The 19,973-nt window shown below is 32.1% G+C and overlaps 6 protein-coding genes across 8 annotated transcripts; 2 read left to right on the forward strand and 4 right to left on the reverse strand.

Annotated features, from left to right (window-relative positions):
• The first annotated feature begins 365 nt into the window (after positions 1-365).
• On the forward strand, positions 366-1,316 carry LOC107606486 (F-box protein At1g47340-like). Its single transcript, XM_016308547.1, has one exon. It carries the CDS (start codon positions 366-368, stop codon positions 1,314-1,316), a length of 951 nt encoding a protein of 316 aa, XP_016164033.1.
• A 260-nt stretch (positions 1,317-1,576) lies between these two features.
• Positions 1,577-5,367, reverse strand: LOC107609001 (uncharacterized). Of its 3 annotated transcripts, none has more exons than XR_001613037.3 (3): positions 4,880-5,166; positions 2,228-4,451; positions 1,577-2,105 (listed from the first exon to the last, which is right to left on the reverse strand). XR_001613037.3 is itself a non-coding variant. In XM_016310814.3 (3 exons), coding segments are annotated over exons 1-3 (2,247 nt in total). In that variant the 5' UTR covers positions 4,975-5,227; the 3' UTR covers positions 1,577-1,945. The 3 variants fall into 3 exon arrangements, 2 of the variants coding, with proteins under 2 accessions (XP_016166300.1, XP_088349134.1); XM_016310814.3 differs by having other exon boundaries at positions 1,577-1,946; positions 2,301-4,451; positions 4,880-5,227; XM_088493008.1 differs by lacking the exon at positions 1,577-2,105 and having other exon boundaries at positions 2,212-4,451; positions 4,880-5,367.
• Positions 5,368-5,965: 598 nt separating this feature from the next.
• Positions 5,966-8,180, reverse strand: LOC107609002 (GDSL esterase/lipase At4g10955). Its single transcript, XM_016310815.3, has 2 exons — positions 7,767-8,180; positions 5,966-7,087 (listed from the first exon to the last, which is right to left on the reverse strand). The coding sequence occupies exons 1-2, from the start codon at positions 7,865-7,867 to the stop codon at positions 6,028-6,030; spliced, it is 1,161 nt and encodes a 386-aa protein (XP_016166301.1). The 5' UTR covers positions 7,868-8,180; the 3' UTR covers positions 5,966-6,027.
• Positions 8,181-9,884: 1,704 nt separating this feature from the next.
• On the forward strand, positions 9,885-11,375 carry LOC107608044 (myosin-G heavy chain-like protein). The gene is made up of 3 exons (XM_016309935.3): positions 9,885-10,161; positions 10,344-10,418; positions 11,034-11,375. Exons 1-3 carry the CDS (start codon positions 9,984-9,986, stop codon positions 11,330-11,332), a joined length of 552 nt encoding a protein of 183 aa, XP_016165421.1. The 5' UTR covers positions 9,885-9,983; the 3' UTR covers positions 11,333-11,375.
• A 749-nt stretch (positions 11,376-12,124) lies between these two features.
• Positions 12,125-14,710, reverse strand: LOC107608391 (cytochrome b561 domain-containing protein At2g30890-like). The gene is made up of 4 exons (XM_016310191.3): positions 14,046-14,710; positions 13,685-13,855; positions 13,095-13,243; positions 12,125-12,546 (listed from the first exon to the last, which is right to left on the reverse strand). Exons 1-4 carry the CDS (start codon positions 14,247-14,249, stop codon positions 12,234-12,236), a joined length of 837 nt encoding a protein of 278 aa, XP_016165677.1. The 5' UTR covers positions 14,250-14,710; the 3' UTR covers positions 12,125-12,233.
• Positions 14,711-15,325: 615 nt separating this feature from the next.
• LOC107606484 (large ribosomal subunit protein eL20) lies at positions 15,326-17,552 on the reverse strand. Its single transcript, XM_016308546.3, has 4 exons — positions 17,400-17,552; positions 17,194-17,309; positions 16,576-16,639; positions 15,326-15,980 (listed from the first exon to the last, which is right to left on the reverse strand). Exons 1-4 carry the CDS (start codon positions 17,412-17,414, stop codon positions 15,639-15,641), a joined length of 537 nt encoding a protein of 178 aa, XP_016164032.2. The 5' UTR covers positions 17,415-17,552; the 3' UTR covers positions 15,326-15,638.
• Positions 17,553-19,973: the final 2,421 nt, after the last annotated feature.

Consider the following 19,973-nt stretch of genomic DNA (forward strand, 5'->3'; position numbering starts at 1 on the left):
TTATAATTTATAAATAAAATTTTAAAATTTCTAATAAAGAAACCTAAACAAATAATTCCCAAATTCACAAATTCAATAAAGATAAAGATTCACACCAAATACAATTTTATTCTTTTGGTAACTGATTTCACATCCGGTAGCATGCTTATAAATATCAGCAAACTTCACCATTAGAAGCATCAATTTCACTTGCTTCAACCATGTCTTGTTTTGCCAGCCTTACGGTCGATATAATGATCGATATTTTTGTTAGACTTTCCATGAAATTTGTTCTGATTTGTAGATGTGTTTGTAAGGATTGGAATATATTAATTTCTGATCCAAACTTTGCAAAATTACTCTTTACTCGTACACTTCCTGCTACCATGATCGGACACTTGGGTTCCAGAATCTTTCGCCTTGTTGAATATGATCCAATTGAATGGCATGAACGGAGAAACAATCCATGCTGCTGCAGGGTGTCTGAGGTCCTGAATCAAAGTAGTAGCAGCATAAAACTTGATCCTAAATTTGAGATTCCTCTACCTGGTCCTAAATCATTCAAGGATAGAGAACTTTATATTAAAGTAATTCCTTGTAATGGTCTTTTTTACTTCAGTGGTCTACCGTATAGAAACATTTCACTTGTTTGCAACCCAATAACAGGTGAGTTCATAAGACTTCCAAAAATCCCTCCAGTCCGGAAACACTGCAACCAAATACTTTGGGGTTTTGGTTTCCACCCAAAAACAAACCAATACAAGCTAGTGAGAATACATATCTTTAAAGATCATAGTATTGTTGTTGAAATGCACACAGTTGGAACATCGACATGGATAAATATTGAGATAGATTATCCCAAGAATTTGATAAATTTGTATGAGATTGGTACTTATTTAAATGGGGCACTTCATTGGATTGGTTTAGATGTTGTTGGAAATGTCTCGATATGGGCCTTCAATTTCGACACGGAGAAGTTTCAAACCTTCTCTATGGCGCCCAGGGATCCAGGTACAAAACTCATCTTATTTGAATTCAGGAATTCTCTTTGCTTGTTATATTTTAATAAGCTGCTTGGCACAATGTGGAGGATGGAAAGATATGGAGTTGGAGAATCTTGGACTCCTATTTTCCAGTATTCTGCAAGTTCCGACCGTACATCTCAATTACATGATTGCATTGCCTACCATGATCCTGAAAATCAAGAGTTTAGGATTTTGTTGACTACTCCTTGGTATGATGACCATTTTCAAATAGTTCACCATATTCCTTCTCTCATTCCATTGAAGGATATTATCATCGGAGATAATGTTTTGGTGCAGAATATTTATTCATGATAATGTTCCTCCTCTATGTTTTATGTTTTGTTTCATTTATTGGAGTCAATTTTTGTTTGGTTTGCTTTTTTACCATTCAGTATGAACATAATTTTATTTTATAACATTTTAATCCATGAATATTTTTATGTATTGGATTACACACACTTTCCACCTTATTTCGTCATTCAATGTATATATTGTAGAAAAATATTCCATGAAATTGAAAGAGTTAAGACCTAATTAAAAATAGTAATGTATATTTCTCTTTGGTTGACAACTAATTAAATAATAATCCATCATGAATTAAATTAAGTGGAATATGTGTTAACATCAAGCTATTAAGGATCGAAGGTTTGAACATAGTAGCCACTGCATTGCTATCACCTAACCAATTCTCAATTATTCCTTTCTGTGTTGATAAGAAAATCCAAGAAAAAGATAGGATTGACTGATACAATGGCATTGCTCGAAATCTAGTAAATGGAATTCTGAGAGTATGACCTGAAATTTCCAAGTCCAGTAAGCATTTACTATTTTTGTTTACCTCAATCTTCACTCCTGCTTCCTTCAACTCAATTGCACTGTAGAGTTGTGAGGCTGATGGTTGGAATAAGTGAGAGGATGCTATTAGAATCTTTCTTGATAAATCTGTGAAATGAGTTATGTCATCAACATCACCGGGAATGGTACTGTGAGGAACCATATAAACAAAGAAGGATGGCTCCACTATTCAAAGTAGAAGGAAAAGCTTCTCAAGAACAAAGACAATTGAACAATTTATCCCCTGCTTCTCAAGAACAAAGATTCCTGTAATTTTAAAAAATTTATATTCCCGTAATGTTATTACGGGTAAAAATACTAGTATCAATTAAATGAAAATCAAGAAAACTTAATTTTTTTACTATATAACATATAAAGCTATTTAATACCTTCATTTTTTGAAATTCTTGGTAATTAAAACATGTCATTATACAAACCATATCAGAGTAAATCCAATGTTACCATGGCTTTCCATGAGTTGATTGTGAAGATCTAAATTTGCTCAAGAATCTGCTGTTATGGATAGCGAGTCGAAGAACTGCATCACTCGACCAGCATTTCTCTAAGCCACAAGCCTTTATGAGATTCTTGGCCAGGGTAATAGAAGGTGGATTGAACAAATTTGTTACTTGCACATCAAGTTTCCCATTCTCTGCATCCTTTGACCTCCATTGTTCCAGGCCATGAAATTTCTGTTTCTCCTTGAAGGCGAAAAACAACTTTGCCGCATCAATACTCTCCCTATCAACCATATTCTCTTCTATGACAGGAACTGATTTCGCCACTCGAGAACTTACACTTGAAGTCTTCTCTGCATTATTGCTGTCTTGAAGTCTTGGATTAAACAAATGTGCTAATTCGCAAGAACTCGAATATAGATACCGAAGTTGTTGACTTATGAATTTGCTACTATGGATAGCTTTCTGAAATTCTGCATCACTTGAAAACCATTGTTCAACTCCATGAACCCCAAGAAATTTCAGTTTCTCCTTGGAGACAATGAAGAAATCTTCTGGTGTTTGAGCATTTGTAACATCAATGTTCTCCTTGTAAATCATCTTCTCTCCTACACCATACAGATGATGAACCCATTTGGCTGCTCCGGAAACAGAATCCTTCAAACCAGACAACAGAAGAATCTTGTCTGCATTGTTGGCGATTCGAGCCTTTGTATTTGAAGGAAACAATGATTTGAATCTATTCCAAATTTGGCTGACTTGAATTTGGCCACTCGAGCAAAACATATGATGAATACTATTCCAATACCAAAGAAATTCTGCCTTTTCTGCAATACCACTGAGACTCATTGAAAGCAAAACAGAAGATGGATCGAATAAACGATAAACTTCCTTGGGTGAGATAGCATATAAAAATCTAAGTTGCTGACTTGTGAGTTTGCCATTATGAATAGCCTGTTGAAGTTCTGCATCACTTGGCCACCATTGTTCCAAGCCGTGAGCCACAAGAAATTTCAGTTTTTCCTTGTAGACAACAAAAAACTCTGTAGGAACTGAAAAGAAAGAATCCTTCAAGCAAGATAACTGAGGTGTCCAATTCTCCAAGCATACAATATACTGAAGATTATTCCTTAATAGCGAAATAGATTTCGGATAAAGTAAACATGTTACTTTTAAAAACGAAGCAGCATCTAAAGATCTAAGTTGCCTCCTCATGAGTCTAGTGCTGTGAGCATCACTTGACCACCATTGATCTAGGCCATGAGCCTCAAGAAATTTCTGATTTTCTTTTGAAACAACATACAACTTCGCCGCAATGTCTCCATCCGCAGAGCTTGTATTGTCCTTTTCGGTGTTCTTCACTCCTATGCTACCATCAGGATCAACATAAAAGCTGCAAATCAAGTCATTTTCATTGACATACAGATGAGGAACAAATTTGTCCACCCGAAAACTAGAATCCATCAAGCCAGATAGATAAGGTATCCTACTGATCAATTGTAATCTAGCACTCTTCTCTTCATCATTGCTGATTTCAACTTTGCTATTTGACACAAGCATAGATTTAAGCATGTTCCACACATATTCTGCATATTCTCTAGTATTTTCAAGACTCAAGGCTAGTGAAACAGAAGGTGGATTAAACAAATATGCTTCAACATAAATCCCTTCTTGTGCTAGTTCCTTTCGCAATTGAAGAGCAAATGCAGCACCCAAGGAATGTCCTGCAATAATCACATTCCGGCTTCCATATTCATCACAAAGTGATCTTAATGCATCCATAGCTACTCTGAACCTAGAAGACCCCTTCAAGCTTTCTAAGAAGAGAAAGCGAAGGTTATCTTCTAAATCTCTCCTTATTGTATGCCTTTTGGTTAATGTTCCTCTGAGTGCTAAAACAGCTTTGGGGTTACCAAGAGGCCTAATTAGCACCGAGTCTTCCAATGCTGCAGATCGATCCCATTCGAATATTGCTCCGAAAATGGATCCATCTCTTTCATCAATCAATGTCTTTGTGAGCTTGTACTTGAAGGGAATCAACCACTTTGGAGCCAAAGCATTCTCTTGTGTTCTGTTATCTTGTCTATCAACTTCGAGTGCGTAAGCTGCCCGTGTAAAGCAGGATATGGCAGCTTGTTTATAATATTCATCCTTCCTATGTCCATAAAACAATCATTAGCACCATACTTACATGTAAGAATGTGATTAATTTTAATTTAGGATGACAAAGGAAGAGTAAAGAAAGTTCCCTTTGTTAATGCAAACAAGAAAAACTTTGGAAATTAAATGAATATTAGAAACAACCAGAAACATCTACTAAATAAGAAAAGGCTAAAATAGTAACAAATATGCAAAGTCAGAAACTTTGGAAACCCATTTGGTAAAGTTTGCAACTTTACATTCATATATCACAACTTATTTGCTGCTAAGATTTTATGAACCGATCATCAAAACAAAAACCATGCATGCTACTAGTACAGATCTCTCTCTCTCTCTCTCTCTCTCTCTCTCTCTCTCTCTCTCTCTCTCTCTCTCTCTCTACACACATACACACAAATCTAAGGCAGTTAGTTATACACTGACCAAGTGGATTTGAAGTTGTTTCTCCAATTAAGGGAAGGCAAGTTCTGAGGGCCAGAGACATGAAAAGCATATTTGTGATCTTCATGGTTTGCCATCAAGAATCCAGACACTGTTTGTTTCTTGATTGAGTTGCTGACACAGTGATGCTGTAGGCAAAGCCCTCCTTTGAGTAAAAGTGCTAATTTTCGATTGTGGAAACTTAACCACAGCAAATGGCAAGGAAAGGGAAAAGCAAAACTAGAATGTAGACTTTATTAGACTTAGTTGAGTGGACTTTTCTCTCTTTCATGGAAGATCATCCGAAAAGTCTTTGTTTTATAGCCAAATAATTCCACTAATGTCTCTGTAATTATCCTGTTCATAACTTGCATACTATAATGTATCATAAACTGTATTCATAATTGTTTGTTTCTGTACATACTTTATTAGTAACTATATTTTTAGAAAATGGGTATTTAAGTTAGAAAGAATGCTTAATGGATATGAGAAATTAATATTAAATATCTAAACCCTTTATTTGTGTTGATATTACTTTATTGAAAAAAGATTCTCTAAAATGAAAACCTTAGTACAGTAATAAAGTGATAAATCAATTACTATTGAATTTATAATTTTTATGATAAATAAGTTCTATCTTAATTAAAAGGTAATTAGACCTTCACTTTTTAGCTTTGTCAATACCCAAAATTAGAGAAAGTTAGAAACAAAATACCATTGCTCTTAGCATATGATACTTTTTCCTTAAAATACCATTGCTCTTAGCATATGATACTTTTTCCTTAGATTGATCATCGTAGGGCCAAAATTTTCTTTCAATATTCTAGTTGGTTGGATTTTATTCGTAACAAATAAGGCATTTTATTTGTGGCATGGCAATATGTTGAAAAAAGCATTATAGCTCTAGAAAGTATAATCTTTGCACAAAATTATTCTCCATTTTTAACATTATCGGAGGCTAAAAAAATAATAAAATAAATGCAGTGAGCCTTATACAAAACTTAAAATATCCTCAAGTAGTAATATTTTATAATTATAAAATTTTTGCTAAGTTAAAAAGAACAAGTTACAAAACTTGAATTAAGAATTAACACAAAATCAGGTTGTTATTAAGATTGAAAATGATTTACTTCAGCTTAAAATCTGGATTGTTACACTGGTTTTATCAGTGTTACTTGTGAAGGTGTAACATGGTATAGAGACCTAAGTTGCCTGCTAATGACTTTACTATTGTGAATAACTTGCTGAAGTTCTGCATCAGTTGACCACCATTGTTCCAATCCATGAGCCTCAAGAAATTTCTGTTTTTCCTTTGACACAACAAACAACTTCGCTGCGATTTGCGCATTCGTTTTACTGAGATTCTCCTTGCTGCTGATCTTCACTGCCGTGCCATCAGGGTCAGTATAAGAGCAACATATATAGTCATTGCTGTTGATATAAAGATTTGGAACCCATTTTCCGACAGCAACACTATCCTTAGAACCAAAACTAGGTAGTCGAGGCATCCAACCCTTTGACGAAGCTATGCTCGATGTGTTAGTGTTTGTGTTTGTGTTTGTATTAGTCTTATCTCCTTCAGTGCTTGCCTGTGCTTCGCCGCTCAAAGGAAGCATAGATTTAAGCCTATTCCAAACAAATTCCGCTTTGTTGCCAAGATTTCTGAGACTTATGGCTAGTGAAAGAGAAGGTGGATTGAATAAATGTGTCTCCACATAAATCCCCTCTTTTGCTAGCATCTTTCCAACTTGAAGAGCAAATCCAGCCCCCAAGGAATGCCCTGCAATACATACATTACTTCTTCCATGCATGTCACAAACCGATTTCAGTACCTCCAAAGCTACCTTAAACCTGACAGAGCCTTTCAAGTTTTCCCAAGCAAGAAAGCGGAGGTCATCTTCAATGTCTCGCCGCATCGTGGGGCTTTTGAGTAATGTTCCTCTGAGTGCTAAAACAGCTCTTGGGGCACCACTAGGTCTCATTACAATCAAGTCGGCCCGTGCTGCAGATCGATCCCATTCGAATATTGCACCAAAAATTGACCCATCTCTTTCATCAATCAACGTTTGTGTGAGTTTGTACTTGAAGGGAATCCACCAATTCGGAGCTAGAGCATTTCCATTTGTTCTGTTTTCCTGCCTATCAAGTTCAAGCAAGTAAGTTGCTTGTATAAAGCAGGCAATGACGGTTCGCTTGTACTTCTCATCCTTCCTATATGCAAAAATAAGATCCATCAGCAACATACACATCAAACAAGTGCTAAGAAGTTTCATCAGATTTATTATGGCAAATGAAGCTAATATGAAATTAAATATAGTTAGGTCAAAATTAACAATGAAGGCTTCCACATAATATGGAACCACTTTCTTTTCTACATCATGGCTCTGCACAACCCCAGGATCCCTAAGCTAAGAAGTTAAGATTATTTATAGTTCCAAGTCAACTAATAAAGCAAAATCTTCATTGCAGCTAAAATTCAAGAAAATTTGATTATGGAAAAGCCCTTAAGTTCTGTAATTAAATATCCAATCAACCCTGCTAATAAACTATGCTATATTATCTTAGCTTATATATCTCATTTTCATGCTAGATCCTTCAATAAAAAAACAGTAACCTAAAGAACCCTACATACAGATTAGGTAAAAAGTACAGAACTTTACACTCATATGTCACAACCCATTGTGCCAAAATCTTCAAAATCAATACTTTAAACAAGAAATTAAAAAAAAACCAAAGTGGTTCTCTTTCAAATGCCCAACAAAAAAGTAGCAGACTTTTCACACCAAACCTCAAACAGAAACAAATTATAGCCAATAAATCACCAAATCCATAAATGAAAAAAGCAAAATTCATGAAAAATTGAAATGGGGTTGCTGGTGTTATTGGTTACCAAGTAGAATTGATGAGGTCCTTCCAGTTAAGAGTGGTCAAATTTCTTGGGCCAGAAACATGAAAGGCGTAAGGGTGAGCTTCTTCACTGCGTTTTGCCATCAACAATTGGTAGCAAAAGAACACCAACTCGCCCTCAATGATTCTTAGTTAAAGTAGTAACCTTTGCATGGTGATGATCCAGTGAAATTGAAGAAAAACAATTAGCAATGAAAAAGAGAGAAATAGTAGCTTGCATATATGGGGAACAAAAGTGGTGCCAAGTTTCTTTCCCTTTTCCAATGTGGAAGCTTGGTGGCAAAAGTTGGCAACTTGGTATCGAATTCAACATTTTTTTTTTAATTTTTTCCTTAACGAATAATATAAAGGCACTGTTCATAATCATATCTTTCGGATCGAACCATTGGTCCATGACGAATGGTTGGTTCTCAAATCTCAATGCATGTATGTAATGCTACGGTATCTATTCTTTTTAGAAATTTTTTTTATTAAAGATACTTGTTAAAGTTACCCGTAATAACAAAAATTTAAGTACAATATTTTTATATTAATCACTTTACGTAACATTTGTTTTGAGATATTGAGACAGAGATTAGAAGACTGAAATTCAATATTATATTTGTTGATTTAGAGACTGGTACTAAAATTTTTGTCTCTATCATCAAAATTTCAGTATTTCAATACCTCCAAAGTGAGGACGTAGTGGACTAAAATTTTTATAGATGGAGACTGAAACTTTAATAACATTTTATATCTAAAATACCTTCATTTCAATTAATTAATTCTAATTTTATCCTTTGTACAAATTAAATTAAAATTTCATTCTTGTTTCAATTTTTGTCTCTCATTTTGCACCAAACAGAATATTGAAATTTATTTCAATCTCTGTCTCTTAGTCTTTGTCTCTCAGTCTCAGTCTTTCTATTTTTGTCTCTCCACCAAATGTTACCTAACTGTTTTTGACTTTTTGTTAGTTAAGGTTACTAATGTGAAAGATTTATATAGAAAAATTATTAAATTCAAGTTTTTAATGTACAAGTTATGCATTTGTTAAAATAATTTAAAATTTCTTACTAATAATAATTTCTAAAAAATAATATTAAAAAATTAACAAAATTTATTATTATTGACAATAAATTAACTAATAATATTTAAAATTAGTTAAAAATATATTATTAGACTGAAAGTATTCGTGAATATAAAATAAAATTACTAACTCTTAAATTTTTTTTTTATTTTCAAATATACCTTAAATATCCGTAATAACAAAATTCATATAAGTTTTGTATAATAATTTGTCATATGTTGTTGATTTTTGTTTATCATTAATTTGGATCCCATCCTATTTGGCTTCTTCATCAAGGATAAGAATTCACGTTATATAACAAAGTATTATTTGGTAAAAATCCTATTTTTGTTTATCATTAGATTGTTATATTTTTCGCCAATGAGTAATATTTCAAATGGCATAATCTCCCCATATTCAATTAAGAGGTTGCGAGTTCGAGTCTCCTATCTTTGATAAAAAAAAAATTGTTATATTTTTCTAGAATTTTTTAGCAACGCACGGAAATCCATTTTAATTATAAGAACATAATTTACAAATGTTTAAATTACTTAGGAAATTTGTTTCACTATTTCGTCGTAAAATAAATAATAAACTCTTTTTTCGTCTCTTAAAATATAAGTTTTGAATAAACTACTAAAAATCTCTTCAAATATCTATTAACAAAAAAAATTTTCAATTTATGATAACAACAAAAATATCTTTAAAATATTAAAAAACACTAAAAATACTTAAATATTATCATTTATCACTTCAGTCATTTTTGTTAACAAAAACATTTTCTTTTACATTTGAATACTTTTATTTTTAAATATGTTATTGTCATTTAATCATGATCGTAAATTGAGAATATATTTTGTCAACAATTAAATAATTCAGCCAGATATTTTACTAATTTCCCCTTAATAATTATTAATAAACTTGAAATTTTTGTTGTTTTAAACCTTTAAGAAATATGAAGAGCAACTACGGCTAGAAAAACTAGAAACCTCTACTTTAGATTAGTCCATAAATATTATTTGTGGCGGTTATTCTCTCCCTTTGGCATTTGCTGAATTAAAATACTTTTAACTAAAAAAATGCAAACCTCACACATCAAAAAACCAATGAGACTTTCACCAAAAACACAGTGATGTTTGTTGTTAAGTTCTCATGAAGCAAGATTCCATGGCTTTGAATATTACCACCACTGCTTCTCTTCATCCAAAACCTTCCTTTGTCACAAGAAAACATAACAACCTCCTCAAATTCTACCACCCTTCTTTCATCAGAACAAGTGCTCAATCAGAAAGAACTGACACTGGAGTTTCCGAGGAGGATTCTTCTTCTGGTATCTCAATTATTACTAATAAAACTTATGTCAATATGATGTTTGTATAATTATAATTTTTTTTAATAGTTACTATTTATTTAAATTAAATTCTTATATATTTTCAAAGTTTAGATTTTTATTAATGGGAAATTAGCTGATATGATTTTTGGGGAACCCTGTTTTTTGTTATGAATGCTTAGGAACTTTGTCTTCTTCTCGTGCACAATTGGATCTTTTAGATCAACTTACATCTACAAGCTCAATACCCCTCAATGGTAAGTAACTAACTATACTTATTACTCATCATTCTCTTCATTGTCATGCCACTAGAGGAGTGGAATGTTTTTATATTTCTGGAAATTTTGGATTGAAGAATCATGTTGAAGTAAGACTTTTAGTGGAAAATTTCAAATATTCTTTGGATGATGAAGTTGAGCAGAAAGCTAAGAGTGTTACATCATAGGAGCAACTTCAATGGAGTGCTTTTGGTGTTTCAAATCTGACATGTATTGGAAGTGGATGGTTTTTAAATTTCACTTTGCATTAGAGATGATTGATGAAATGAGACTGGTCTCAATATGAAGAGACAATTTTACTTTGGTAGAGAAACAATTAAATTTTGTCACCTTGTATGAAGTTTAAATTGAATTAAAACCAAATATTAGAGTGACAAATCTCATATTTAGTCTCAAATCACTTTTTATGACATATGATTCCACAAATACTGATCTGGTATTTAGCGAAACTCAAAATGAAATTGAACTGAAACCAAGTATTGGAGATATTCTAAGGTTTAAAATGACCATGGTTTTGCCACACTGCTAAAAACATGAATTTGTAGCACCTTGCATTGTTGGTTTAACAAGTATGCACACATTTTTGGTTTCTAGGATATGAGAGTGATGGCAGCTCGCGCAAGCTCACGATCCGCGAGCAGCTTGCTCAACTAGTTGGAGAAAGGGATGATGATTTCACCATACTCCTAGGCAAGAAAAACTTGAAGAAAGTGAGTGCAAAGTTCTTAACCATTTCACAAAGGAGAAATATCAGGAGACAAAACTACCTAAATGAAGTGTCTCAGAGAAATGATTCAGTATTCTTTGCAACCATAGGAGCGTTTGTGCTTCTCCCACCTCTTATAATACTAGGAATTGCTATATTAACCGGTTATGTACAGCTTTTTCCTTGACACATATAGATATATATAATCTATAAATGATGATTACTCCAAATTCTTAGTTTTTAAGTTATTTTATAGTGTTCTATATATGGTGTCTGTCATAGGAATAATTTTTGTTTCAAGTGATTTTAGGAGTAACACTTTTTAGTCATTAGTACATAATATATACACCTTTATGCTTGAAAATTAATACTGAGTGAGGTTTTGGGTAAAAATTTAGTTTTGTTTTGAATTATAAACATTGACACAGCATCTGCAAACAATGGTTTGAAACCTGAATTCTGATATTCTGTTTTTGGAATTAGTTCTACAGCAATATTGTTCAGAAAATCAAGTGAACTCAATAGGAACATAAGCATATCCATGCTATCATAGCATTATATATAAATGGTTAAATTACTCTCTTAGTCCATATAGTTTCACCAAATTTATAACCAAATGTCTACACGTTAAAAGTTTTTAATTGGGTCTCTACATCAGTTTTAAATTTATAATCACATCCTTACTGTTCAAAAAATGTTTAATTTAACGGAATATACTGAACATATTCGCTACTCGCTAGTAGTGTAATATAGATGGAAACGTTTTTGTAACGTTTACCGTAAGAAAGGATATATATATATATATATATATAAGGACCTAATTATAAATTTGGGAAAACTATAAGGACTAATAGAATTAAGTGATATATAAGGACATCATTGGTAGTTTAGTTGGTTAAGTGATATATACCTGAATTTTGATATTTTTCTGGCTGAAATTTTATCTATTGATATGAAAAAGGAATTAATATAAATAATCTTAAATCAAAAAATAAATTCTCATTCATCAATGCTCAAAGATGTTTCAAAAACATGTATCCTTTGTAAATTTGAAGATCAATAATGGTAAGGAATTGATTCATCTTTCCTTAAACAGATTCTGCCTTGAATCCCTTCTTGTTATCTGAACCAATTTCTTGCAAAGAGGGATCCAAATCCAATAGTTCATTGCCTAAGGCTACTCCTTGTTTTCTTATGTAGTCCCATTTTTCTTGAACAAGGTAGAAGAAAACAATCAAAGATATCTGAACAGTGAAAAGAATGTTCCAAGTTGTTATGCTTCTTGATGTTTTTTCTTGGTAGGCTTGTAAACCAAGATATACATTTATAACACCTAATAAGGACATTGCAGTTCCAATTATCCAGTGTGCAAAGAACCACATGCTTCTTGTTCTTGATCCCCTGTGAGGAGGAACAAGAAAATAATCAATACACTAATTCCTTATTAGAAAAGCAATTAGGTAAATTACAATGTTCTTTCATGAAATTCGGTGATATTACATACGATATTCTTTTAATTGTTATATTTATATTAACTTCGCTAAAGCTGTTACACTTTATAAAATAAGGTAAATCACTAAAAATATACTCGAATTATCTTGGTACGGACAAAAATGCTCTTGAATTTTATTATTGACAAAAAGGCCCTCACTCTTTTTCGTTGATGTAGAACGTCTCAGGTCACGGGTGTACATTTTTAGCACGTTTTAAAATTATTAGACGGAGTTTTGTCAATAACAAAATTTGGGGGCATTTTTGTCACGTTTTAAAATTATTAGACGGAGTTTTGTCAATAACAAAATTTGGGGGCATTTTTGTCAGCAACAAAATAATTTGAATGTATTTTTGGTGATTTACCCTATAAAATACAAGAAAATTGAGTATCATGTAACTTAAATGAAATTATTGTATACTTTTAATAAAAGGAAATACTTTGATGTATAAAATACCTTTGTGGCCTAAAAATACCAACTATGACTTGGAGCCAGACAACACCATATAATGCAAGCCCTAGTCTTTGATGATTGTTGTTAAAGGAATTGTTGAAATTCTTTATGGACATGATTGCCCCTGCTGTGGCAATAAGTACAGCAGCCTTCTGCTAAACAGAAATTTAAAAAAAAAACTATGTTAATTTTGTTAATGATGGGGTTAACTATATTCACTTATGGAATTAACTTTCCTGAGCAGAGATTTTAGTTAATGTCATAATTGCAATATTATTCTCTTCACATGCACTAATTCTTGAATTCAAAGTATTCATTATGATACTCTTCAATAACCAACTAGGCAATATCCCTCCCTTGATCTTATGAAGTAACTAACAAGCATTAAGAAAAATAAACTAATTTAGCCACCACACAAAGAGGTTAATTAGTGGGATAATTGACCCTTGAGAACTAATTTTAAAACCATATAAATAGTTGTTCTTCTTATTGTTTTTCAAGTAAAGGGAAAAGAAAATAAGCTAACAAAAAATGCACATGCAAAATCTTGCATTTGAAAATTATGATGTAACAGAAGTTCAGAATACACTTGCCTGCAAAATTGCATGAACATAGAATGTAATTCTAAGCCTCCTTTGATTTCTTTGTCTGTTTGAGAATCTAATTGCTACTATACCAAGAGGCATCAAGAATGCCATAGAACTCCACAGAAGAAATCCATGCAATTTGATTTCAAACTCAAGTCTAGGATTCATCTTCATATGCTAAGCAACCAAAATAAAACATGTTAGCTTCACATACTTTGTTCGAGTATTCAAGATTCGATAAGGCGCATTGCCCTCTAAACACCAATTTTTTCAGTACTCAGGACTATAAGAAGAAGATACTACCAACTTGATTGATAAAAATTTAAGGACTATAAGAAGAACATGAACTAGGAATAATGGATTTTACCTTAATGTTGTGGCCTCTGTTGTTGCTTGCATGAATGCCACTGATTTTCTTGTGATCTTGTTCTGAGCCAACAAGTGGAAACATGATGAACACAAGGCTTGCTTGGAAGAGCAAATCAATGAGCTTTTGCTGAACTCTGATTCCCCTTTCTTTTGTTGAGAATATGAACATTTTCCATTCTGAAGATTGTGTGTCATTCCCCATAAGTTGACCAAGCTAAATATTCTATTTTTCCCTTGTCACAGATGACACAATCACTAAAAAGTTGTCACCAATTCAGAGAGAATGAGATTAATGTGAGGGAAGGGAGAAGGTAGATACAATTTGAGCTTAAGTTAATATATATTATGCATAATGGCATAAAATAAACATGTGGGGTTAAGCATTTGCAGCCTTTTCTAGTTTATATATAGAATGGCAAAATGGATTGTAATAGAGTTTCTTGATAAACATTAAAGTTCAGCCCGGATGAAAGATTGAAAACTCTCTATCACATAGACATAAGCTTCTAGTTCATCTCATTTCATTTGATGTTGCTTTTACTACTAACTACACTTGATATTTTCACCTATGTTTAAAATTTGTTTTACTGTTTTTTTACTTCCTATATTTATACATCACATATTCTTGGCAGTGGTAGGTGACAAGCTAGGATGATAGGCTATGGAAAACACAACAGAGAGACATAACTCATATCTATGTTATGTAGTGCATTCAAAATTTACAATTATATCCCCACTTGCACTTGCCAAAATTAAAGAATAGAATGAGTAAAGAGTGAACAGAGGCCAATAAGGTTGTCTTTATGAGTAGATCCAAGAGTGCCTTGTTGAAAGCACATGTGGTTCTCCTTCTTGGAAAATACCATATTGCTGTATACATTTGGAATCTCTAAGCTAAGAGAGCACATAATCCAATGCTGTTCTTCATTGCTCATTTGCTTGCTACAAATTTCTTTATTAAAACATGCACGGGTTAAGTTACATGGTAAGCTTATTTTAATTGAAAAAAACTTGGCTGTTTAAGCAATGATTTGATTTGGATTCAGATATTGGTTTGAATAATCTAGAGAGTATGCAGAACGCAAACCAATAATAAAGATGCAGAATATGATATTGTTCCTACCGTTTTATAACTTTTCCTATATCTATATCTACATTGTTGTTACAGTTTTCAGAGTACAGTTTGTTCAGATTTAATATTACACAAATATTTAAGTATTGTTAATCTTACTCCAAGGTTCAATTTCAGGAGAGATTAACAATTTGATTTGTTTGTAGTTTTAGCTAGTCTCATTATTGTATTGTAAACGATAAGTCAACATTCAAACAAAATGTAATAACTAAATTGGAAACCAACCTTAAACAAATACATCAGGAATGGAAAAATAGAGTACTCCGGGTGAGAAAAATGTAAAACAAAATTGTCAAAAGAAACCACACTCTGAAAGTTAAAAGAAAAGAAAACTATGTCTGCGATTCCAGGTAATCAGGTTTGTTAATGCTTAATTACCCTTCTCTAAGTGATCCCTATGTTTTACTGATGAATCCAACAGCCTCAAAATGACAAGCACCGAAAACAAATCAACTCGAATCACATGAACAGGTTGGGTCTGGTTGCTTTGTAGGTTGTCTTCAGCTTCCTGGTTGGGGGCCTCACCTTCTTGAACACCAATGGGAACTTGATCTTAGAGTTGTGGAACTGCTTGGTGCTCTCCCTTTTGCACATCTTAGCGGGGACGGTGGCCGTCTTGATGATCTGGATGCAAGGAAACCTGACCCTATGACGCGACGCCATCTCATTGTACATTTGTTCAACAGCACCGTTTAGGGTAGTGTCTCGGTATTCCTTGTACATATTGTGATAACCGGTGCGACTCTGATATCGGAGCCAGATTCCATAGTTGTTAATCTTGGTAGGATTTTTCTCGAAAATCTGCAATCAGTAAAAATTTCAATTTAATGCAAAATGGGGTTGATATCTAAAATACAGATGAAGCTAACAAACAAGAAAATATCATCATCCAACCAATAAATTAGGAAAATATCTTTCACCTCAATTAGGCAGTTATAAGCAAAACAATTGCAAGCTATCGGAGGCAATGTTTTAAAAAATGCATGTAAAATGTTTGGCTATTATAAATGCTTAACCTAATGTTTAGCTGATTAGGAACTAAATTAGCTATAATCTGTCATTTACTCTTATAAAAGCAGCTCTTAACAGATACTCCAAAATGCTTGTAACCATAAATCATGCTCCATTGAGACCTATTAACAGCTAAGTAACTAGCTAACTAAACATCAAAGTAATTTATTTAAGTGGGATAACAATTAACTCATGAGAAATGCTCAAGAATCATAAGAATTTATTGTTTTGGCCATCACTTTTAGCCATCAAACTAATTTCTTTAGTCTAGTAATCCAACAGCATACTTTTAGCCTACATTTTTAAACATTGATGGCTAACGACTAGCCAAAAATAATAAATTTTCTTGGCCCTCTAGCATTCCTCTTAACTCATAAGTGCATACCTCATTGATGGCCAGCACTTGCCCATTGCTCTTCTTGACCTTCTTTAACTTTCTCAAAAAGTACCTAAAAGATGCAATATAAAGATGCAATATAACTGGTTATTCCTGGAGAAATGGAAAACATCCAAAACAACATTTGCATGTCATCTACACATAATAGCATATCAAAATTAAAGCTTAAATGTACAAATTGCTTCTCCAATAAAGATTGAAAACAAGACATCAAAATAGTTCTTCAAAGACATTTTAAAATCAATTTGAAACTTTAGTAATACAAAATATTCACCAATTTAACAATCAAATTGGTGCATAAATATACATTAGATGACTCAATTTATGTCAAGAATCTCTGGAAAAAGATCTTCTAATGTGAGAAATTGGTAAAGTGATAAAGTGGTAAAGTGATAAAGTGAGAGAGTCAATCACCATTGAATTTATAACTTCCATCATTTGTGATCACTTTACTAACCTCAACAGCTTGATCCAAAATCTCTTTCATGAAGTATCATGACATAGAGAATATGTGATTTAAGTACTAACTTTAGCATTTAAAATTAAAAGCAGAAAATATTGGAGATGCAAAAATGTGTGAAAAATCAGAACACAGAGATCACATACCAGAACTTGGATTTGGCACGAACCTCATTGGTGGCCCAAAGCTTCATGCGGTAGATCTTAGGGTGCTCATCTTTCTCTGTGGGAAGAGCCCTACCCACCACCTGGTATTGGTGAAACTGCAACCCAACAATTCCTCAAATTCAGTTCAAATTCAACATTGCAAAAAAAATAAAGGTGAAATTGAAATGATAATTAGAATTACGGACCCTGAAAGTAACCATTTTCAGCGCCGGAGGGAGAAGCTGAGTGAGCAGCAGTGTTGAATCACGAACCGGCGCGTACGGAGTCCCAATTAGGTTTTAGCCTCAACTATAAAACGAAGAGAGAGAGAGAGATATACAAAGCGTACGAAAAACCCTAACACTGGTGGAGTCTTGGGCCATTCAAAACCCGCTTGTTTGGCCCAATTCAAGGCCCAATAATTGTTAGGTTGGACCAATTGCACTTTGGCCCAATTATTTTATATCGGAGGAGTTCTTCCCCATTTTTAAAAGATAGCTAAAGATCCTCTGACCAAAAAAACAAGCTAAAGATCCAACTCAAATAACAAATTTAAGGTTTAATTATTTTGTAGTCTCTATAGTTAGGTCCTTATACTTTTATTCTTTTCAATTAGATCTCTATACTACATCAGATATTATAGTTAAGTTTCTATAGTGACAAAAATGTTGAAATTAATAAAATATTCTATTAAAGTATATAGAATATCCAGTCAAGTGTTAGACATATTCATTTTATTTAACGGAATATTCCGTTAATTCCAGCGTTTTTGTCACGACAGGGACTTAATTACAAAATCTGATATGATATAAGGACTCGATAAAAAAGAAAAAAAAATATAGAGACCTAATTGAAAATTTAGTGAAACTATAGGAACCGACAAAGTAATTAAACTAAAATTTAACTAAGGATGATAATTAAGATATTAAAAAGTGTTATTTTAAATCATTTATTTAAATATATCATACTATCTAATGATTTTTAAATATCAGCTTTACTTCATATGAATAGTCATCCTTTTAAAATGTATAAAAAATAAGAATTTTCCCTATGTATTTATTATGTATATATTTTTGTAAAATAAATATTATTCAAAAGAATTTAATTTTAAAATACTTTCATATAAAAAAATTTTAGATATGTATTCAATTATATATTATTGCATGATTAAAAATAACTATTATTCTTATTTATTTCATAATTAATTATCTGAATAAAGAAACATAATTAAATGACTATTTAACAAATTTTACACGGATAATATATAAAAAATTAAAACCCTTATTGAAGAACTTGCAAATAGATTTTACACGGGTAATAGCTCAAATGGCATAGTCTCCCCATACTCAATTAAGAGGTTGCGGGTTCGAGTCTCCTATTTTTAGTAAGAAAAATAAAAAAATAAAAAAAAAATTGATTTTTCAACTTTGAACATGGAATAATGGAATTGGAGAAGAGGAACATTCCACACTTGATTACATCCAACGTATGCTAAGTGGCAAACAACAACTTTGAATCCTATTCAAATTCAAATTAAATATTAATTCTAAGAACCTGCCTAGTCACTTCCACCAACATATCTTAGAAAAATGAAAATGCAAATTCTCATTGCATATACAAATATATAGATGTAGTGTTTTTATACATCCAATCTTAATTCAACACAACCTCTTCTAAAGTAGTATTAGTATGTGAATGAAACTCATCTCGTATATTTCTACACCTTAATTTAGCTAATGGTAGAAAAATATATAGAGAGATTATGTTTATAAAAAAATTATCTGGCGATGTATTTGATAGAATTTAAAGCATTATGAGCATCTACAAAGATATAAAATTAACAAATAATTGGATTATTATGTAATGAAATTGGTTTATGTGAGATCATAAGTCAAAATTTGTAGGCGAAAGTGCAAAACAGGATTATTTTTGTTTTGTAAACTAGACACTTTACACTAAAGATTAAGCTTTAAATTTGACAGCCAATTATTATGATGATGATAAATTTTAAAACTTAACCTAAGAAAAAAATTATTATTTAAGGAATTCTCTAATATAATGAAGTCAATAGTTTTATGGGAAACCATCATAGGTCCTCATTTAATTTTTGTTACTTTTTGGGACAGAGGTCTTAAATTGAATTATAAATACTTAAATAGTTATTTGATATGTCAGAGCCTAAGTTTGAATTAACAATATTCTTCTTGTCCAAATGAGGAACATGGCTACAGGGGTGAGTATGGATCGAATCGGATCAGATATGGCCAAAATTTCGATTCGATCAGCATTAAAATTATCGAATCGAATACAATATCCATAATTTTTAAGCTTGAATTCGTGCAAATTAGATCGAATATCGGATATATCGCAAAACACAAAAATATTTTTAAAACTTTATTTTTGTTAAAAAATATCAATAAAATTTATTTTTTTTATTCTTTTAAATATGTTTACTCTTAAACATACTTTTCTTAAATAATAAATTAAAATAATACAATATATATGATAATTATTAGTTGAAATAAAATATTAAAAAAAAATATTTACTTATTTATTTCTTTATTTTTGCAGATACGCGGATATGCGGATACCAACACAAAATCTGTAATCCGATCCTATTAGTGTGCAAATCGGATCGGATCCTTGCAGACTGGATCCATATCCGCAATTTTCGAATCAAATTCTGATAAACACCGCGTATATGCGGATCGAATCCGATCCATAAACACACAAACATCGCCCTATGCTAGTTCTAATAAATAGAATAAAATAAATTATTC

The sequence above is a fragment of the Arachis ipaensis genome, chromosome B7 (assembly GCF_059453495.1).
Source record: "Arachis ipaensis isolate K30076 ecotype BB chromosome B7, ASM5945349v1, whole genome shotgun sequence".
In the NCBI taxonomy this organism is placed as follows: Eukaryota; Viridiplantae; Streptophyta; class Magnoliopsida; order Fabales; family Fabaceae; genus Arachis; species Arachis ipaensis.

Excerpts from the sequence above, each read along its gene's own strand:
- LOC107606486 (XM_016308547.1), top strand. The coding sequence starts at position 366 with ATGATCGGACACTTGGGTTCCAGAATCTTTCGCCTTGTTGAATATGAT.
- LOC107609001 (XM_088493008.1), bottom strand. The coding sequence starts at position 4,974 with ATGGCAAACCATGAAGATCACAAATATGCTTTTCATGTCTCTGGCCCT. Across the intron at positions 4,452-4,879 it reads AACAACTTCAAATCCACTTG|GAAGGATGAATATTATAAAC; the intron begins GTCAGTGTATAA and ends TTATGGACATAG.
- LOC107609002 (XM_016310815.3), bottom strand. The coding sequence starts at position 7,867 with ATGGCAAAACGCAGTGAAGAAGCTCACCCTTACGCCTTTCATGTTTCT. Across the intron at positions 7,088-7,766 it reads GACCTCATCAATTCTACTTG|GAAGGATGAGAAGTACAAGC; the intron begins GTAACCAATAAC and ends TTTTGCATATAG.
- LOC107608044 (XM_016309935.3), top strand. The coding sequence starts at position 9,984 with ATGAAGCAAGATTCCATGGCTTTGAATATTACCACCACTGCTTCTCTT. Across the intron at positions 10,162-10,343 it reads CGAGGAGGATTCTTCTTCTG|GAACTTTGTCTTCTTCTCGT; the intron begins GTATCTCAATTA and ends ATGAATGCTTAG. Across the intron at positions 10,419-11,033 it reads AAGCTCAATACCCCTCAATG|GATATGAGAGTGATGGCAGC; the intron begins GTAAGTAACTAA and ends TTTGGTTTCTAG.
- LOC107608391 (XM_016310191.3), bottom strand. The coding sequence starts at position 14,249 with ATGGGGAATGACACACAATCTTCAGAATGGAAAATGTTCATATTCTCA. Across the intron at positions 13,244-13,684 it reads ATGTTCATGCAATTTTGCAG|AAGGCTGCTGTACTTATTGC; the intron begins GCAAGTGTATTC and ends TCTGTTTAGCAG. Across the intron at positions 12,547-13,094 it reads GGTATTTTTAGGCCACAAAG|GGGATCAAGAACAAGAAGCA; the intron begins GTATTTTATACA and ends TCCTCCTCACAG.
- LOC107606484 (XM_016308546.3), bottom strand. Across the intron at positions 16,640-17,193 it reads CGTGCCAAATCCAAGTTCTG|GTACTTTTTGAGAAAGTTAA; the intron begins GTATGTGATCTC and ends TGCATCTTTTAG. Across the intron at positions 15,981-16,575 it reads AAGTGCTGGCCATCAATGAG|ATTTTCGAGAAAAATCCTAC; the intron begins GTATGCACTTAT and ends TACTGATTGCAG.